Genomic DNA, 21,324 nt, shown 5'->3' with positions numbered 1-21,324 from the left:
TAGATTTGTTGTAACGTGTTTCAAAAATAAAATGCTAAACAATGGAAATAATAAAAATTTATCGACGTTCTATGAGTAATAGTAGTGGAAATCTTGCGGTTGATCACGATCACAAACTTCATGCTAAAGATTTTGTTGTAGTTTATATAAGCGCCGATAACTTGCAACAACAACAGCAACAAGAATTTGACAGCTGTAGCAGCCATAGTAATCATCATTATTTTGATGAACTTGAAGATTTTGTTATATTTGAACAAACTGTTATAACCACCTTTGAAAGTAAACAAATACAAAAACCATTAAGTTTTCTTTTTATTATTATTTAGTTTTTTTTTTTTTTTGTTGCTTTAACACAGTTAAATTGTTATTGTTTTTGTTTTAGATGAACGCAAAAAATCATCACTACCAACCATACCCACCGTTAATTATACGGTGGGCAATCGTGATACTTTGACATCGGTGGCAGCACGTTTTGATACTACTCCCTCGGAATTGACACATTTAAATCGTTTGAATAGTTCATTTATTTACCCCGGCCAACAGCTGTTGGTACCCGATAAAAGTGCCAAGGATAATGTATCGACCAGTTCTACAGATGATAAAATTGGCGGTTCTAGTGCTTCGGGCAAATCGAGTCCGATTGAAAGAAAATTATCAGCTGAAGAGCAAAGTGAGGGTAAGTTTTTTGTTTTTTTTTTTTTTTTTTAATTATTTTTTAGTTATTTTTTTAAAAATTTTAATTTACAACTTTTATTTATTAGTTTATGAGAATGAAAGCACTTTTTTTAGTTTAATATTTTTTGCACTCTTCCACTAATTGGAATGTTATATCAGTTTTCAAATTTTATTTGTAACAAATTGGAAAAGTTCATCAAAATTTTTGAATTTAAAATGTTATTACATTTTCAGTTAGGAAAAGAGCAGGCATGGAAAGTTCAGTACTTTAGTACACATTAATATCGTTTTAATATCGAAAAATACGACGATATCTCCACGACATTTTCGGTACTTTTTTTAATGAACAGTTTTTTGTCTAGTCTATAGATAAGTGTATGGTATGGTCTATAGTCTAGTCTATAATCTAGTCTACAGTCTAGTATATGTTCTGGAATGTAGTCTAGTTTATAGTCTGGTCTATAGAACAGTCTATAGTCTAGTCTATAGTCTAGTATATTGTCTAGTCTAGTCTTTACTCCAGTCTCTAGTCTAGTCTATATTCTAGTCTTTAGTCTAGTCTTTAGTCTAGTCTTTAGTCTAGTCTATAGTCTAGTATATAGTCCTAAAAATAAACATATTTGTAAGATGTTTTTAAGTAGATTTACTCTTAAAGCTGTCATTACAAATTACATTAAAAGTCAAAGAAGGTCAGGATCATTATCAATTGTAGTTTTATTTTTGCTTCTTAATTTTTTTTCCTATAAATATTTTTAAATCGAATCATTTGTTGGAGGCTTGTTTATTTTTATTTTTAATCTTTGTGGTTAGAAAAAGTATAAGAATCGTTCTTTTCAACTTATGACTTAATAATAATTCGTTACGATACTTATGTTGGGTGCTAATATTCTTATCGGAATCTAAAATTTGCTACAATTTGTTTCCATTTATTTAATTTGTTTCTTTATAAACTTTCATTTGAAAAAAATGATAGCACCTAATGAACTGGGTGTATATTAAAATAATTAGACTATTTTGGTACTTCCCCATTTTTTGTTTATTGACTAATTATTCTATTGACTTTTTACTAGTGTACTAATCTAGAGTACTGACTGATCTGTTGCCTAGTCTAAGGATTACTGTATAAACAGAACTATGAACTAGTCTCTTGACATTTTCTAAACATTTTGCGAGTTTTTATTAAAACATTGCCAATTGAGATAAGTCTTTTTTTAGTGTTTTAAATGCTATTTTTGCGGGCACGTTTTTATTTTTAATCTTTGTGGTCAGAAACAAATGCTAACCACAAACTTCTGACCTAATAATTTGTTGTACAATTTCTATGCTAAATATAAATGGCATTTATCAACAGCATTTTTATTTTGTTTCAATTAATGAAATAATTATTATTTAATATTTTGCATGTTTGGAAAAAGCTTATTAATATTTTCATCATTAAACCGGTTTCTAAAGTGATAAACCATTTAAATATTTTTACATTAGAATTTCATTCATTATTTCAAAGTAATACATACTTGTGAAATTATAAACAATTTCATACAATTTAAATATTCTGTCGTAATTTTAAAATAAAGCTTTAATACAACTGTAATGACATGATCATTTTAGTTTTAGTACAATAACTAAATAAAAAAAACAAGTTAAAGCACGACACTCGGGAGTGTGGTTTCTTTTAACTGGATCATTCTCACTTTAAGCAAATTATGTACATACATATTATTGTATTTGTATTACAGTGGATTGATCTTATATATTATGTTAATATGTCCTAAAAACATATTCAAAAAAGCGCTACATTTTCCCGGGCAAATAAAGACGCATTTATAAAACTATAAAATTAATTTTTTTTTAGAAAAAATTAATTGATTATCAGTAAATGTTGTACTAATTTCATTAAAAATTATATTTTCTAAATACATATAAATTTAAAAATTTATCCTGAAATCTTAAAATTTCTAATAAATATTCAAATTTTCGTAACAAAACGTTTGAATATACTTTGGCGGGAACATTTTGCTAAATGTAACGGCGTTTAGATATTCAATCATGCAACTTTGGTCTCTAGCTTAAACTCACACACACACGCTGTTGTGTTCATAACAGCTTTTTTACTTTAAAAACAAAAGTTAAAATAATATAACATACTGTTAACCAAACACAGCTGTTCTATTGAAATTAACATTTTGTTTTGTAGTGTAAAAACGGCTTTTGTATCTTCACCCTTTTATTTCTGACATTGAATTGACAATTCATCATCAGTTTTTTCTTCATATGTTTTTATTATTGTTCTGTTTATTTCTCCTCTGCTAGTGGTGTTGTTTTTTTTTCTGTGTGCGTAGAAAAGAACTACAACATTCTTTAATTAAAACGTTGGAAATTAATAAAGAAAATTGAAAATAATCTTTAAAAAGTGTTAAAGTTTTTAATAAATTTGTTAGAAAACAAATTAAAAAGTGAATAAACGTGAAAACTAAGAAAACAATAAACTTAAAGAACAATGCATACGGCTGTATTTTGGCGGAATGGAGGTGATAAATTTCTTTTTTTTGTTATTTACTTTGTTAATTATTTGCATATTTGCTTAAAATTAGTTAATATTTTATGATAACGTTGAGTTATACTTAAAAAGAAGAACTTTCGCATTTGTTAAATTGTGCAAAACAATAGTTGTAGTCAGTCATCTCTGGTAACAGCAACAAAATATGCATTAGAAAAAGTGCAATAATTTACAACAATTTATTGTTATGCACGTCTTGTCAAGATAATTTTCTACGTCAGTCCGTACCAGTGAGTGTTCCAGTAGTCATTTAGTTGCTGCTGGTGTTATGAACAACAAAAAAAAAAAAAACAAACGAAACCTTGAATAACCAGTCTAAATTAATAATTTTATTTTTGCGATTTACTTTAGTTAATCAAATGTTTATCTTTTAATAAGAGTCCCCCCTTTTAATTTTCATTAAAAATTGTTTGTTAAAATTTGTTGTTTTTAATTAAACGTCGTCATGTTCTGGTTTTTTAAGGAATTAAGATAAGTTTTTATAGCATAAGGGTGAAGGAAGGGTATTATGTGTTTGTAAGGGTGTTTGTAACACGCAAACCTATTGGAGCTAAGCCTAATGTATACTAATAGACTCAGCACTACTTTGTGATTCGATAAAGTCCTGTCCATTCTACTGGCCAGCCGGCTGTTCAAGTAAACCTTATGCATAAGTTACCGGATGCAATTTTTAATGTAATTTGATTGAATTTTAAAAATAATTGAAATCGATCCATTATTTTATCTAGCTCCTAAACAACCTGCCCCTGGAAAGAGTTTTAAAGCTTATGCTACACCCATAAGTCTACAAAAATCAGTTAAACTAGGTTTTTATAAGCCTTCGTTGGGTTATGAAAGGTTTTGCTCCACATAGGATTCATTGTGATTCCCTTCGTAGAAAGTGTTCCAAAGATAGAGAAACAAAACGCTAGAAAAAACAACAATAACATAAAAAGGAATGAAAGGAACAATAAGAGATTGATTCCCAAGCTATTTCAACTTAGAAGGTTTGTTAATTCACTTCCTTTGATCCTGCCAAACTTCATTATACCTATTCATCACTGCTGTAGGGTGTCATATGTTCCACCAATGATCCACTATACATTCTTAATTGTTTTCTTTCTGTTACCTCACTCTTACCTTGTGGTTTCCTTATGGTTTATAATTCAAATTAAATATCTTCTACTACTACTGTTCCTAAAGATAGCAATAGCTGTGGTTTTGGTCTCCATAAAATTTTATTAATTTATGATTTGTTTTATTTTATATTTTATTTCTTTATTTTATTATAATTATAAATAGAATAGTTTGTTTTCTGGTTGTAATTTAGATTTTTTGACTGGATATTGTCTAGTCTTGTAATGGAAATATCAGCGAAGTGTTCGTTTAGATCTAAACATATTTTAATAAGATATAAAGGTAATGATTTGAGAATTTTCTGAATTTTTTAAATGCCATAGCAAGTTTTTTCAAATTTCGAATTAAATTTTTTAAATTTTAGAATATATAAATTTGACAACTTCTTTATTAAACTACTTTTAAAATAAATTTGTGAAAAATACATATTTTAAACAAATATTTATTAAAAAAGTTAAAATTTGTACAATATTTTTTGTTCGTCAAACAAAATGGTATGTTATTTTCTTTAAATAAGCTGCAAAGTAAATATTGAACTTATTTTTTCAAAAAACACTAAACACGTTTATTTGTTATTCAAAAAATTAATGCATTGTATTTGTATTTATTTCGTTTTATTAAAAAAATTCAAATACACGTTCAAAAAGAAAATAAATATTTCTATTTTTTTCTTATTCAGTAAAACACAGCTTGAGAGATCATAACTTCAAAATTTATAATAAAAAAAGAAAAAACACAATTGAAATCAATTTAAAACGTAGATTTTTTGTAAACCAGAGTTTTTTTTTGTGAAATAATAACCCTTTGTGAATTATGGAGTTGATTATGGAGTGATATCTAAATTTGAAAATGATTCAATATCGTATAAACTAAAACTTAAAACAACTTGAGTGGAAAATGCTGTTTCTATTTAATGGTAATTGAAATAATCCTAGCTGATGCTGCTGACACGTTGACAACTCAAACATTCCAAATTTTTCTGAAATCTTTATGATTTGTTTATTTTAACATCTTTAAAAGTTTTTCGATTATAACATCGAACTATTGTATTTAATATTGTCTTTTTATTAAGTATATAAATGCCAAAACATTTGAGCTAAAGGAACTGCTGGTTCAAAATTCAGTTAAAACTTTGTGAATATTCAAAGAAAGGACATTGTTAATGAGGAGAGATTTATGGAAAGAGGTCAATTCCTAAAGGGTTGTTAACCCAGAAGATTTACCGAGTCGATTATACGCCTAGGCCGCTATAGAGTCTGTTGTGCGCTTCTTTATATGGAAAATGTTGATGGAATATTCATATTTATTGCAACATTCTTTAAATTTACTACGATCTCTAGATATTTCATTAATCTCTGTCTAGCTGGATGCTCGTTCACAGACTTTATTTCATTCAATTTCTACGATATGATACTCTGTGTCGAGTTCCTTGTGGGCGCCAGTCTAACGCTTCTCTATTGATATTATTTAATAGTTTTCAATGCGTGTTTTCTCCTTTCCAACTGGTATATGTTTGTGCCATCTAAAAAGTTCGAGAGTTAGAGATGCTGCTGTTAGGGCATCATCTACTTAGAATGTTTCTCAAACTACGGTTTAAAAAAACTTGGTTTATATTTAAATCCCTTGTGGATTCCGGCCAAGTTTTGCTTTCATATAATAGTCTAAAGATCTCCTTGTGTTTGCCTAAAAGAAAATAGAAAAAAAGCTGAATAGAGAAAGAAGAGATATAAAGAATTGTAGAGAAAAGTAAACGACAGGATAAGCGAAAAAGCAGTTTATTTGAAGAGTGAAGCAAATGTAGAAGAGACAAGATATGAGTTCTACATTCCTAATAAAGTATTATATTAAGCACACCCATTTATATGCTTTAATAAAACACAATAATACACTCTAATTGAACGTTCAGAAAAATCAGAATTATACTCACTACCCAGAGTTTGTTACCGATTCACACACAGACCAAAACTAACACATAGAAGATATGCCACCGTTTCTTCCTCATATTCATTGTAACAGCTGCTACAGAAGACATTATGTACTGTCAATACAGGAGCCCTAGACATCTAGCATGATGATCAAGAGAGCTCTTTGTGACCATTGATCTTGAGTTTTAATAAAACATATTCGCTTTTGCGAGCAATGACTTTCTTATTTGTCATTTAATAAATTAATTAACTTTTTACAAAAAATTAAAAAAAAAAACTTTATAATAAGTGTTTTATAACAGCTAATTAAACAATTTTTTTTTCGGTTAATTTAACGACTGACTATTAGATTACACAAGAATAGTGAGTGTTGAAAAGCTTAACATTTGATAATAACAAGAGAAAACTATAAACAAAAGTTTAAATGAGAAAAATTTATTCAATTAAACAAACAGTTTTGGAGAAGTGTTCTCAAAATGAAGTAAAAAAATGCAGTAATGGAAGACAAAAGTTAAGTTTTCTTTAGGGAATAGAAGACTTAGTAAGTTTGTCTAAAATGATGACAAACTTTTACTGATATGATGGCTCTAGTAACTGACGAAATGTTTAACAATCTCTAACCATTAAATTTGAAATTATTTAATTTTACAATGCCATAAATCAATTTTGTTTTAAAAAAAATGCATTATTTCATTTTAAAGTTATAGCCAAGATTATATAATTTTTAATGGAATATTTTTTTTGTTAGTTTATTGTACAAATATAAATTGAATTTTATTAATTCCCAAAATTTTCTTTTTTACTTGTTTTGTTATAAAAAAAAGCAAATAGAACAAACCTACGGTTTGTAATTAATAAAATAAATTTAGAAATTTATCTTATCTAAACAAAATAAACGAAAATATATATAAAAAAAGTTATCAATGCAATATATTATATTAGAAAACTCGGTCAAAAAATATAAGTAAATAGTTTAATACACTAAAACAATAACAATAAGTGAAGAAAAAAAAAACACCTAAGTATATAACGAATTTGCTTTTACATAAAGTTTTACATATATACCTCCTAAAACCCCAAACACTTTAACTAATATTGTTTTTGTTTTTTTCTCTCTTACTCTTTTTTAGATATCTTAGAAAGTTTACGTCCTGGTTCACCAAAACCTGGACACATTGAACGTGTGGATGCCACCGGTCGTACAGATGCCAATAAAACCGATGATCCGGTTATAACACAACGTTTCCTTAAAATCAATGTACGTCACATAACCGATGGTCAAGGTGTAGTGGGTGGTGTTCTCTTAGTAACACCCAATGCGGTTATGTTTGATCCAAATGTTTCGGATCCCTTGGTTATTGAACATGGACCCGAAAGTTATGGTGTTATAGCTCCTATGGAATTGTGTGTTAATGCTGCCATCTTTCATGATATAGCACATATGCGTGTATCGGGCGGAGCAGCTGATAATTCGAATACACAATCGGAAAAACCAGAAATTTATTATCCCAAAACAGTATTAGATGCCCAAAAGGCCAAAGACGAGGAGGAGAAAGGACAAGGAGTAGATAATGTCGATGGCAAAGAGAAATCAGATGAAACAAAAACAATTGAAGCTGGTGCCGAATGTAAAGAGAAGACAGACGATCAAGAGTCTATATGCTCCGGTTCAGGTCGTGAGACAGAGGTTAGTATCACTGTAATTTGTTTATAAATAAAGTGCCTTAAAATTTTTTTTTTTAATTTTTTCTTTAGAAAACTGATAATAAATCTACGGAAGCCAAAGATAGTTCGAAGACTGAGCTTGATGCTGCCAGTTCTGGCACCAATGACACCGAAGATGATGAAACTAAGAAAAATATTAATCTAACTGATTCTCGTACCACCTTAGAAGAAAGACGTAAAAGTCTTTTGGATCATCATTGGGCTATACCTAGTAAAGATAGGTGAGTCGATGTCCTTTATTATTTATTATAAATAATAAATGTTTATATTTTTTTTTTTGTTAAGTTATATAAATGTTTGGTTTTGGTTTTTATTTTAAAATTTTTTTGTAAATATTTTATGTTTATTTAAAAAATCCGTTATGTTGGATTAAAAGTTGATCGGTTTTTACATCACTCGATTCTGATGTGTTTTTCTTACAAATATTATCAGATTCTGATGACATTTCCCATAGAAAAGATCATCTGTCACTGCTGGTATGCCTATTGAAAAGATCATTAGCTTCTGATGACTTTTACTTTAAAAAAGATCATCACATATTTTCCTATAGAAAAGATCATCACATTCTGATGATATTTTCCTATAGAAAAGATCATCAGATTCTAATGATATTTACTTATAGAAAAGATCATCAGATTCTTTTGATATTTTCCTATAGAAAAGATCATCAAATTCTGATGATATTTTCCTACGAAAAGATCATCAGATTCTGGATATTTTCCTATAGAAAAGATAATTAGATTCTGAATATTTTCCTAAAGAAAAGATCGTCAGATTCTGATGATATTTTCATATAGAAAAGATTTTCAGATTCTGATGATATTTTCCTATAAGAAAGATCATCAGATTCTGATGACATTTTCCTATAAGAAAGATCATCAGATTCTGATGACATTTTTCTATAGAAAAGATCATCAGATTGTGATGACATTTTCCTATAAGAAAGATCATCAGATTCTGATGACATTTTTCTATAGAAAAGATCATCAGATTGTGATGATATTTTCCTATAGAAAAGATCATCAGATTGTGATGATATTTTCCTATAGAAAAGATCATCAGATTCTGATGATATTTTCCTATAGAAAAGATCATCAGATTCTGATAACTTTTTCTATAGAAAAGATCATCAGATTCTGTTAACTTTTTCCAATGGAAAAGATCATCAGATTCTGATGATATTTTCCTATAGAAAAGATCATCAGATTCTGTTAACTTCTGTTAAAGATCATCAGATTCTGATGATATCTCCAATAGAAATGATCATCAGATTCTGATAACTTTTTCTATAGAAAAGATCATCAGTTTCTGTTAACTTTTTCTATAGAAAAGATCATTAGATTCTGATAAATTTTTTTATAGAAAAGATTCTGATGTTTTCCTATAGATAAGATCTCCAGATTCTGAAGACTTTTCATATAGGAAAGATCATCAGATTCTAATGAATTTTCCTATAAAAAAGATCAGCAGATTCCGATAAGATCATCAGATTCTTTAGAAAAGATCATCAATAATATCTAAATCGAACAAATTTTTTAAATTATAATTTTAATTTATTTGAAAACAAATTCTTAAGTTTTCGAATTTCGAACTTCAAAATTGTGTAAATTTTTATGAATTTCGAAGTATTTTCCTATTTTGAATATAAAAATTATCAAAATATTTTCAAAATTTTTATGATTTTTAAGAAATTTTCAATGAAAACAAATTCTTAAGTTTTCGAATTTCGAACTTCGAAATTGTGTTAATTTTTATGAATTTCGAAGTATTTTCCTATTTTGAATATAAAAATTATCAAAATATTTTCAAAATTCTTATGATTTTTAAGAAATTTTCAATGTAAATTCAAATTATAAGTATTTTTAAGAAATTTTAAAGATTCGAACTTGTGTTCGAAAAATTTTGAAAATTCGAACTTGTGTTCGAAAAATTTTAAAAGCTGTTAAAATAAACTCTGAGGCATGAGGATTCTTAAAAATGTAATTTAAGTTTAATTTGACATCAATTTCTTAAAATTTCCAATTTCGAACTTAAATATTTTATTAATATTTTCAAAATTTTCATGAGTTTTAAAGTATTTTCATTGAAATTTCAAAATATAAGCTTTTTTAAAGAAATTTTGAAAATTCGAACTTTTGTTCGAAAATTTTCGAAAATTCGAACTTATGTTCGAAAAATTTTAAAAGCTGTTAAAATAATCTCTTAATCATAAGGATACATAAATTTACAATTTTGGCTTCATTTGAGACTAATTTTTTACGTTTTTTTCAATTTCAAACTTAAAAAAATTTTGAAAAAATATTAAAATTTTCATGAAATTAAATTTATCTTAACGTTTTTTATTTGACTATATAAAACATTTACAAAATCTATATAATCTTTGAAATATATCTTCATTCTTTGCTTTTATAAAATATTTAAATTCTCTTTTCAATTCTGTTTATTTCAAACTATATGTACACCAAAAATTTGTTTATTATTGCACCCATTGGTTTTATGTCTAAATACTGCACTATCACTACTGTAAAAAACAAACACATCTATGATGCACCAACCACTCCACATCAACAAAACAAACCATCAAATGTTTATTGTTTTTTCCCCTAAAAATGGCTTAAAAAACATTTTCATACAAAATAAATATATATAAAACACAAAACCACTTAGACTATGTTTATCTAATTCTCGAAGATCATCGGAAGATGAGGGTGACAATGAATCGAATACCACTGCCGATAGTGGTGCTCGTGGTCAAGATCCTCATTCGGCTACATCATCATTAAGCGGTATTATGGCTAATTTGGCCAGTGGTAATGTTAACGCCATAGATTTAGAAGAATTGGAAGAATTATCGAAACAAGCGTGTTACGATTCGGGTATCGATATACGCGATCCTATACCAAATGTACAACCCATACCAAAGAAAACTGTTTACAGTGATGCTGATATTGTATTAAGCTCCGATTGGGTGCCACCCAAACCCATAACAATAACACCCCTCAGTGAATCGCCACCAAGAAGCAGTTTAGATGCTGGCGGTTCACGCAAAAAGACTACTAGCGTGAGTTTTAGTGTAGATGATGAGAATCAAGCTCAAGCTGCTGCTAGTGGCAATAATCAAAATAATCAGCAGGATAAAAATGCTGATAAAAAGAATAAGGTTTGTTTTTATTTATAAGTTAACAAGTTCTTTCTTATATTTACTTGTTTTGTTTTCCTTTAGATGTTAAAACGTCTTTCCTATCCTTTGACTTGGGTTGAGGGTTTAACGGGCGATGGTGCTCCCAATTCTGCTGGCAGTGTTAACAAGTCTCAGGATCAAGAATCTGCCCCCAATACTGGTGATTCTAATCAAAGTGTTTTCTCAAAAGTATTTTCTAGGTAAGTTCAACTTAAAAATATCTAGAAATAGTTTTGTATTTAAAGGATTTCAAGTTTATTTAGATAAATTTGTGATTGTCATATTTACTTATTTCAAATATTTCTTTTTTTTTTATTCTAAAATGATTTTTTTTAATAAAAAAATGCATTCATATTTTGGATTCGGCTTCAAACAACTATTATTTTTTATTTTATTATATTTAACACATATCCACCCATCACTAAACACTTTCAAACATTTTTATTAATTTTGAAACTCTTGGTCCAATAAAACACTTAAACCCTGCAATCCTTTTTTTATAATTTTACAATTTTGAAAATTTTTATTTTGAATATTTTGTTGAAAAAAAAACATACAATATCAGTTCGCCCATTACTTTGGTCTCAGAGTTGGGTGGTAATTTATTTTCAAAAACACCGTCCGAAGATTCGAGTGGCTCTCCGGTGCCACCTCTAACACCACATTCCACTCATTCCGAGGGTCATATTTCCTCAGGGTAAGAAATCAAAACAAACAAAAAAAATCTATCACCTCAATTTGTTCAATTGTTGTAGGGGCTACTTAATATGTATTAATCTCATTACTTTACTACTATTATAATGTTTCTATTTATATTTTGTTAAAGTAAATATGTTAAATGTTCTTCTTTCTACACCACGTTGACTACGTTTTGATAATTTGTTTATACTATTATGATTCATCATTTCTTTTACTCTTTATTTTTTTTTTTTTTTGTTATTATAAAGTGTGTTTTGCCTTGTTTAAAGTGTAAATAGATATTTTAAACAAAACATTTGTTTCCTCTACCTTTTTTTCTTTTATATATAAAAATATCTTCACCCGTTTTCTTATTTATTTGTTTGAAAACGTTTGAAATTAAACTACAGCACTTGCTACTGAATATATATTTATAACAAATTATGTCCACCTCTATACCAGTTAAATTTAAAAATTTTGTATTAAAAGTTTTAAATATATATTGCTAGGTTTCACTTTTTCCCAAATAACATAAAAATGTTAAATCAATCATTTCATCTTTATTATCAAACATTAACGTCACCTTCAATACTAATTCAATAGTTGTTATTGTAATAACTTTACATATTATTTTAACTTTGTCATCATTTTACATTTCATCTTCATTGTGTTCATCATTCCTAAATCTAAGAAATATAACATTGGATTTTGTGTAAAATAGACCTAACTATGGACTAGAATGAGACTGGAGTATAGACTAGACTATAGACTAGACTATAGACTAGACTATAGGCTAGACTATAGACTAGACTATAGACTAGACTATAGACTAGACTATAGACTAGACTATAGACTAGACTATAGACTAGACTATAGACTAGACTATAGACTAGACTATAGACTAGACTATAGACTAGACTATAGACTAGACTATAGACTAGACTATAGACTAGACTATAGACTAGACTATAGACTAGACTATAGACTAGACTATAGACTAGACTATAGACTAGACTATAGACTAGACTATAGACTAGACTATAGACTAGACTATAGACTAGACTATAGACTAGACTATAGACTAGACTATAGACTAGACTATAGACTAGACTATAGACTAGACTATAGACTAGACTATAGACTAGACTATAGACTAGACTATAGACTAGACTATAGACTAGACTATAGACTAGACTATAGACTAGACTATAGACTAGACTATAGACTAGACTATAGACTAGACTATAGACTAGACTATAGACTAGACTATAGACTAGACTATAGACTAGACTATAGACTAGACTATAGACTAGACTATAGACTAGACTATAGACTAGACTATAGACTAGACTATAGACTAGACTATAGACTAGACTATAGACTAGACTATAGACTAGACTATAGACTAGACTATAGCCTAGACTATAGACTAGACTATAGACTAGACTAGACTAGACTATAGACTAGACTATAGACTAGACTATAGACTAACTAGACTAGACTATAGACTAGACTATAGACTAGACTATAGACTAGACTATAGACTAGACTATAGAACTAGACTATAGACTAGACTATAGACTAGACTATAGACTAGACTATAGACTAGACTATAGACTAGACTATAGACTAGACTATAGACTAGACTATAGACTAGACTATAGACTAGACTATAGACTAGACTATAGACTAGACTATAGACTAGACTATAGACTAGACTATAGACTAGACTATAGACTAGACTATAGACTAGACTATAGACTAGACTATAGACTAGACTATAGACTAGACTATAGACTAGACTATAGACTAGACTATAGACTAGACTATAGACTAGACTATAGACTAGACTATAGACTAGACTATAGACTAGACTATAGACTAGACTATAGACTAGACTATAGACTAGACTATAGACTAGACTATAGACTAGACTATAGACTAGACTATAGACTAGACTATAGACTAGACTAGACTATAGACTAGACTAGACTATAGACTAGACTAGACTAGACTAGACTATAGACTAGACTAGACTAGACTAGACTATAGACTAGACTATAGACTAGACTATAGACTAGACTATAGACTAGACTAGACTAGACTATAGACTAGACTATAGACTAGACTATAGCCTAGTCTATAGTCTAGTCTATAGTCTAGTCTATAGTCAAGTCTATAGTCTAGTCTATAGACTAGGCTATAGACTAGACTAGAATATAGACTAGACTATGGACTAGACTATAGACTAGCCTATAGACTAGCCTATAGACTAGACTATAGACTAGACTATAGACTAGACTATAGACTAGACTATAGACTAGACTATAGAGTAGACTATAGACTAGACTAGACTAGACTATAGACTAGACTATAGACTAGACTATAGACTAGACTATAGACTAGACTATAGACTAGACTAGACTTGACTAGACTATAGACTAGACTATAGCCCAGATTATAGCCCAGACTATAAACTAGACTATAGTCTATAGACTAGACTCGACTATAGATAAACTATAAACCTTACTATAGTCTAGACTAGTCGACTAAAGACCAGACTATAGAATATACTATAGACTAGACTATTGACTTGACTATAGACTATACTATTGACTATATCATAGACTATATTATAGATTAGACTATAGACTAGACTTAAGACTATAGACGATTTTAGACTACTTTGTAGACATGACTATAGACGTCTTTAGACTTGACTTTAGACTAGACTATACCTTAGACTAATCTATATACTAGACTTTAGACTAGCTTATATTTTCCAATATATTTCTCTCTGTCATCTTGAAAATATTTATATTAATCTTGATGTTTAATAGTTGGTTTGTTGTTTATGTGGTTGGAAATTTGTATAATTTATTAAAATGTTTCATTATCTATTCTTTCTTTTCTCTAGACGTTCTTCTATAGGTACTTTCATACGTCCTTTATCTTCGGAAGGTACTGCATCTACTACCAAACTTAAAGATAATAAACAACAGCAACAACCAAAATTGGATTATCGTTCTATGGTTTCAGTAGATGATAAGCCTGGACTATTTGTCAGTGTCGATAGTAAGTATAAGTTTTTGATTTTATTTATTACTTGACACAGTCATTCTTTTCAGTTAATAGAGTTTAGATTAATTAAATCTACGGTTTAATTGAGTTTATGTAGACTAATTTTGGGTAATTTAGCTTTCCCAGTTAATTTGTTTTTTATTAGACTTTAATATTATTAAAAAAAAATCATAACTTAAATCTTGTTTTCATACTTGATATTCTCCAAGTAAATAGTTTACCATTTACTTCTCATATTAAACTACCCTTGTAAAAATGCTACAGTTTGCGAAAGCATTAAAACAAAATTAAAAAAATTACACTATAGACACTTCCATATAAACAATTCTTGAACAAGTAGAAAGTGTTGTAAAATAGCTACAGTTGCTGCTGCTAATAGAATACATCACGTACAAGCCTTGCAAACATTGCAAAAGTTTCTTATTAAACCGCATTTCTTTGGGGAATTCCTTTTACAATCGATTGTAATTTTTTTCAAATAAATATTTCTGCGTTATTGTTTTTTTATTCAAATATTTTTGTAAATTTAAAAGGGTTATTAAACAGTTAATTGCGTATTTAATATTGTTATTACAGGCTTAATAAGCGTAATTCTCTAACAAAAACACGTTTCGTTTCAACAACAATAACATCATAATAAACAAACTTAACAAAAATACATCAGTAGTATTACAAAAGAAATTATTTTGTGTTAAATCTGTTTTTTTTTATTTTTATTTTAACCACATTGTATTCTATTTATATATTTATAAATCTAATTAATTAAAATTATACATTTGAAATTCTCACATTTTCATTTTTGCAAAATTCACCATCACACACATACGAACGTTCAAATTATATGAAATTCAAAAAAAAAATCAAATATCGAAATAAAAATCTCTTGTAGTACGGGCACCTAATTTTCCAAATTTTGATATAGTTGGTATGTTTAATTAACTATACTTACTACACCTATACATAAGTATAAAAATTTTAATTGTTTTTTGTTTTTGTGTAACACCAGACTATAAGATTAATTTAGTTTTTCAAGAACAAAAACTGTAAATTAATCTAAAAACTAGAATAAAGACTATATTAAAGACTAACGACTAGACTAAAGTTTAGAACTAAAGACTAGGCTAAAGAGTAGACTAAAGACTAGGCTAAAGAGTAGACTAAAGACTAGACTTAAGACTAGACTAAAGACTAGACTAAAGACTAGACTAAAGACTAAAATAAAGACTAGACTAAAGACTGGACTAAAGACTGGACTAACGACTGGACTAAAGACTAGACTGAAGTCTGACTGAAAGTAGGCCTAATACTAGACTAAAGACTGGTCTAGAGACTAGACTAATGACTAAACTGAAGACTATACTAAAGGCTAGACTAAAAACTAAAGTCTAGACTAACGGCTAGTCTAAAGACTAGACCAAAGACTAGACTTAAGACTACACTACAGACTGGACTAAAGGCTGGACTAAAGACTAGACTAAAGACTAGTCTAAAGACTGGACTAAAGACTAGACTAAAGACTAGTCTAAAGACTAGACTAAAGACTAAACTAAAGACTGTACTAAAGGCTAGACTAATGACTAAAGACTAAAGTCTAGACTAACGGCTAGTCTAAAGACTAGACTAAAGACTAGACTAAAGACTAGACTAAAGACTAGACTTAAGACTAGACTAAAGACTAGGCTAAAGACTAGACTAAAGACAAGACTGAAGACTAGAATAAAGACTAGACTCAAGACTAGACTAAAGACTGGGCTACGAACTAGACTAAAGACTGTACTAAAGGCTACTGTCTAGACTAACGGCTAGTCTAAAGACTAGACTAAAGACTAGACTAACGGCTAGTCTAAAGACTAGACTAATGACTAGACTAAAGACTAGACTAAAGACTAGACTAACGGCTAGTCTAAAGACTAGGCTATAGACTAGACTATAGACTAGACTATAGACTAGACTATAGACTAGACTATAGACTAGACTATAGACTAGACTATAGACTAGACTATAGACTAGAATATAGACTAGACTATAGACTAGACTATAGACTAGACTATAGACTAGACTATAGACTAGACTATAGACTAGACTATAGACTAGACTATAGACTAGACTATAGACTAGACTATAGACTAAACTATAGACTAGACTATAGACTAGACTATAGATTAGACTATAGACTAGACTATAGACTAGACTATAGACTAGACTGTAGACTAGACTATAGACTAGACTAGACTAGACTATAGACTAGACTATAGACTAGACTATAGACTAGACTATAGACTAGACTATAGACTAGACTATAGACTAGACTATAGTATAGACTAGACTAGACTAGACTATAGACTAGACTATAGACTAGACTAGACTATAGACTAGACTATAGACTAGACTATAGACTAGACTATAGACTAGACTATAGACTAGACTATAGACTAGACTAAATACTAGACTAACGGCTAGTCTAAAGACTAGGCTATAGACTAGACTATAGACTAGACTATAGACTAGACAATAGACTAGACTATAGACTAGACTATAGACTAGACTCTAGACTAGACTCTAGACTAGACTATAGACTAGACTATAGACTAGACTATAGACTAGACTATAGACTAGACTATAGATCAGACTATGATGCGTCTACAGTATTGACTAGACTATAATCTAGTGAATGAACTAATTTTAATATATAGTCGGTTTAAGTTGGTTTTTTTTTAATATTTTCGCATATACATAATCCTAATCAAACTGTATATAAGTGTTGTAATTTACAAAATAATATTAAACTCATATAAATTAATAAAATTTTAAAAAGAAGTGTAAATATCAAATAAAAGGAATAAACAAATGTACATAACCATATTAAAGTGCATTGTATATAGATTTCTAATAAAACTGATACCCTAAACCCCTAAAATAAACTTAGCATGATTTGATTTTATATTAACAATAAAACAACAATAAATTAATAAACGTTTATCTATGATTTTCACTATATTATAGAACTTATACCCAGACCTGCAAGAGCTTGTCCAGATCCCCCATTGTATTTACGCTTGCGCATGGGTAAACCTATAGGCAAGGCCATACCATTGCCAACATCGGTAATGTCTTATGGTAAAAATAAACTGAGACCTGAATATTGGTTTAGTGTACCTAAAAATCGGTGAGTTTTTATTAGTTTTTTTTTTTTTTAATGTTCAACTTTTTTTAACAAATTGAATTTCTTAATTACAGCATTGATGAATTGTATCGTTTTGTCAATACCTGGGTTCCTCATCTCTATGGTGAATTGGATGAGGAACAAATCAAGTCTCGTGGCTTTGAATTAATACAAGACGATACGGAATGGACACAAAGTGGCACCAAGAAAACACGTTCGGGCAGTCAAGAGGGTGAAGAAATCACCGATATTACACGTGAATCTTGGGAGGTAAGTTTTAAAAGTTTCTTTTTTTGTTTTTTTATGATTATAATTCTTTAAATTTTAAGAAACTATTTAATTAAATTAAAATAGGTAAAATATTAATTATTAAAAAATAGTTTTAAATATCATAATATAATTTTTATAATTTTTAATTTAAATTAATTGAAAAAATCTTTAAGCCGCTTTTAAAATTTGTTTAAACAGAAAATTTTTTCAAACGAAAGAAATTAATTTTTTATTTATTTTCTAAAATTTATTTATTTTTATATTATTGATAAAAACAAAACGAAACAAAAATCAGCTTATTAAGGCTCCATTTGCTAAGACCTACAACATTATTAAAACGGCTTCACATGCCGCATCTGCTGATTTGGATTTATTAAGCGGCGAGGTTAGGATTGAATTTATAAAAAAAAAAAAAAAAAAAAAAAACACCCAAAATTAATGTTTTGAAAACAATTTCAAAATTTTCTTACAACAATTAGACGAATTACTTTTATTTTTGGTTTTTTTATATGAAATTTTAAGTTGTAGTGTTGTGTGACAAAAAGCCAAAGTCGTTTTAATTAATGTGTTTTTAAGTAGTAGAGTGATTTTGTGTTTTAATGAAAAAGAAGAACATTTAGTTAAACTCACTGATGATGTACTATTTTCTATAACTATTTATTTAGTTTTTTTCTATCAATTTTAAGTTGTAAATGTTGCAAAGGCACCTTTTAAACAAAAGTATTTTCTCTTAGCTTATTATAGATTTCACTTACATGTTGTTCATAAACTAATTTCACATTTTAAAACTTAAACTTCATTACTCCATCGTTAATTCATGCATAAATTCATTCATTCATTTAGTCAGTCGTTCAAAAATGACTGTACATTGTCCTACATTTCATTGCATTTAATGTGTGTGTGTTGTTGTTGTTTTCGTTTTTCTTTTTTTATGATCTTTTAAGGATCATTTACATATATTTAAAATTAATATTTACCAACACACCTTTTTTGTTAAAGGTTGTTTATTTGTTGCATACAAAATGAGTTTTTTTTATTGTTTTGATTTTAATTATACATAAACAGTTCTTAAATGAGAACGGTACCTGTGTATAGAATTTTGTAGTTATTTTTAAAAATGTCATTTATTTACTTTTTTTTCTTTTGGTTTAAAATAAATTGCTTTTGCAAATATTTAAAACCTGTTCGAGAGTTTTTTAAAAATAATTTATGTAGGTGAATGATGCTGTTAATAATAAATTAACAACCTGTAATGAGTTTCTTGTTCTTTGGTTAAGATTTTTTGAGGTTAAAATTTTGATAAACTTGTTATTAATAACCGTGTTTTTGTTATCAAATCATATTATTACATTAAGTAAAAATATAGTCTAGTCTATAGTCTAGTTTATAGTCTAGTTTATAGTCTAGACTTTAGTCTATACTATAAACTAGACTACTCTATAGACAATAATCTATACTATAAACTAGACTAATCTATAGTCTAGAGTATAGTCTAGTCTATAGTCTAGTCTATAGTCTAGTCTTTAGTCTAATCTATAGTCTAGTCTTTAGTCTAGTCTATAGTGAAGTCTATAGGCTAGTCTATAGTCTAGTTTAGTCTATAGTCAAGCCTATAGTCTTTTGTTTAATCTACAGTCAAGTCTATAGTCTAGTCTATAGTCAAGCCTATAGTCTTTTGTTTAATCTACAGTCAAGTCTATAGTCTAGTCTATAGTCGAATCTATAGTCTAGTCTATAGTCTAATCTATAGTCAGTAGTATATAGTCTAAACTGTAGTCTATATATAAACTAGTCTAAAGTCTATACTATAAACTAGTCTATAGTCTAGACAATAATCTATACTATAAACTAGACTAATATATAGTCCAGAGTTTAGTCTAGTCTATAGTCTAGTCTTTAGTCTAATCTATAGACTAGTCTATATTCTGGTCTATAGTCTGGCCTATAGCCTAGTGTGTATTCTAGTCTATAGTCATGTCGGTAGTTTAGTATATAGACTAGTCTGTAGTCAAGTCTATAGTCTAGCCTATAGTTAAGTCTTTAGCCAGGTCTTTAGTCTAGTCTATATTCAGGTATATAGTCTGGCCTATAACCTTGTCTATAGTCAAGTCTGCAGTCTAGTCTCTAGTCAATTGTTTAGTATATAATCTAGTCTATAATCTATAGTCTAGTCTATAGTCTAATCTATAGTCTAGTATATAGTGTGACCTATATTTTAGTCTATAATCCTGTCTAGAGTTTAGTCTATAGTTAAGCCTCCAGTTAATAGTCTAGTCGATATTCAAGTCTATAGTCAAGTGTCTAGACAAGTCTATAGTCAAGTCTACGGTTAGTCTATAGTCTAACTATAGCCTGAACTATGATTTGGACTATAGTCTGAACTATAAACCGAAGTAAAGTCTGTAAAGTGATATAGTGTGGATGATAGTCTGAACTTTAATCTGATATATAGTCTGAACTGTAGTCCAGTCTATAATCTGGACTATAGTCTTCATTATAATCTCAGCTATAGTTTGAACTAGAGGCTTAGCTATAGACTACTATTGATATGTCAATAGTTTGGCTGATAGTCTGAACTGTAATCTGGATTTTAAACAAAACTATAATCAAAAGTCAGGACCATAGTTTGGTTTACAGTCAGGTCTATAATCTGAACTATAGTCTGGAATATAGTTTGAACTTTAGTCTAAAGTAAAACAAACGTAATAAAAATTATAAATAATCAATTAATTGTTTTTTTAACCATTATCAAAAGCCCACATTATTTGTTAACAAGTACGGTAAACAAAAGCTTAAGAAAAAAAGGCTTGTCATATTTTCATCTCATATTAAAGCCGGATGCAAAAAAATTATACAAAATATCCAAAATAAAAATACCTACATACATAACCAGAATAAAGAGCATACTTTAATTATAATAAGTGGTTTAAAACCTAAATCAAAACATAACAAG

The 21,324-nt window shown here is 28.6% G+C and overlaps 1 protein-coding gene across 11 annotated transcripts in view; it reads left to right on the top strand.

Annotated features, from left to right (window-relative positions):
- Positions 1-261: 261 nt before the first annotated feature.
- The window catches only part of LOC119612621 (TLD domain-containing protein 2-like), a 68,015-nt gene continuing 46,952 nt past the window's right edge, over positions 262-21,324 (top strand). The window contains exons 1-11 of one of the 11 annotated variants that reach the window (XM_037968435.1): positions 262-279; positions 383-676; positions 7,404-7,960; positions 8,029-8,219; positions 10,690-11,158; positions 11,222-11,379; positions 11,745-11,876; positions 14,775-14,932; positions 17,942-18,104; positions 18,176-18,371; positions 18,667-18,756. In XM_037968435.1, the coding sequence (XP_037824363.1) occupies positions 7,598-7,960; positions 8,029-8,219; positions 10,690-11,158; positions 11,222-11,379; positions 11,745-11,876; positions 14,775-14,932; positions 17,942-18,104; positions 18,176-18,371; positions 18,667-18,756 (1,920 nt within the window). In that variant the 5' untranslated portion in view covers positions 262-279; positions 383-676; positions 7,404-7,597. Of the gene's footprint in view, positions 280-382; positions 677-2,987; positions 3,204-7,403; positions 7,961-8,028; positions 8,220-10,665; positions 11,159-11,221; positions 11,380-11,744; positions 11,877-14,774; positions 14,933-17,941; positions 18,105-18,175; positions 18,372-18,666; positions 18,757-21,324 lie in introns of those variants that run through there. The other 10 variants (XM_037968434.1, XM_037968439.1, XM_037968437.1 and 7 more) reach the window with 10 other exon arrangements.

Source organism: Lucilia sericata, unplaced genomic scaffold, assembly GCF_015586225.1.
Source record: "Lucilia sericata isolate MDLA Ls3-8-SP2 unplaced genomic scaffold, ASM1558622v1 Contig001769F_arrow, whole genome shotgun sequence".
Lineage (NCBI taxonomy): Eukaryota > Metazoa > Arthropoda > Insecta > Diptera > Calliphoridae > Lucilia > Lucilia sericata.
This window is presented reverse-complemented; position numbering and strand designations above follow the sequence as displayed.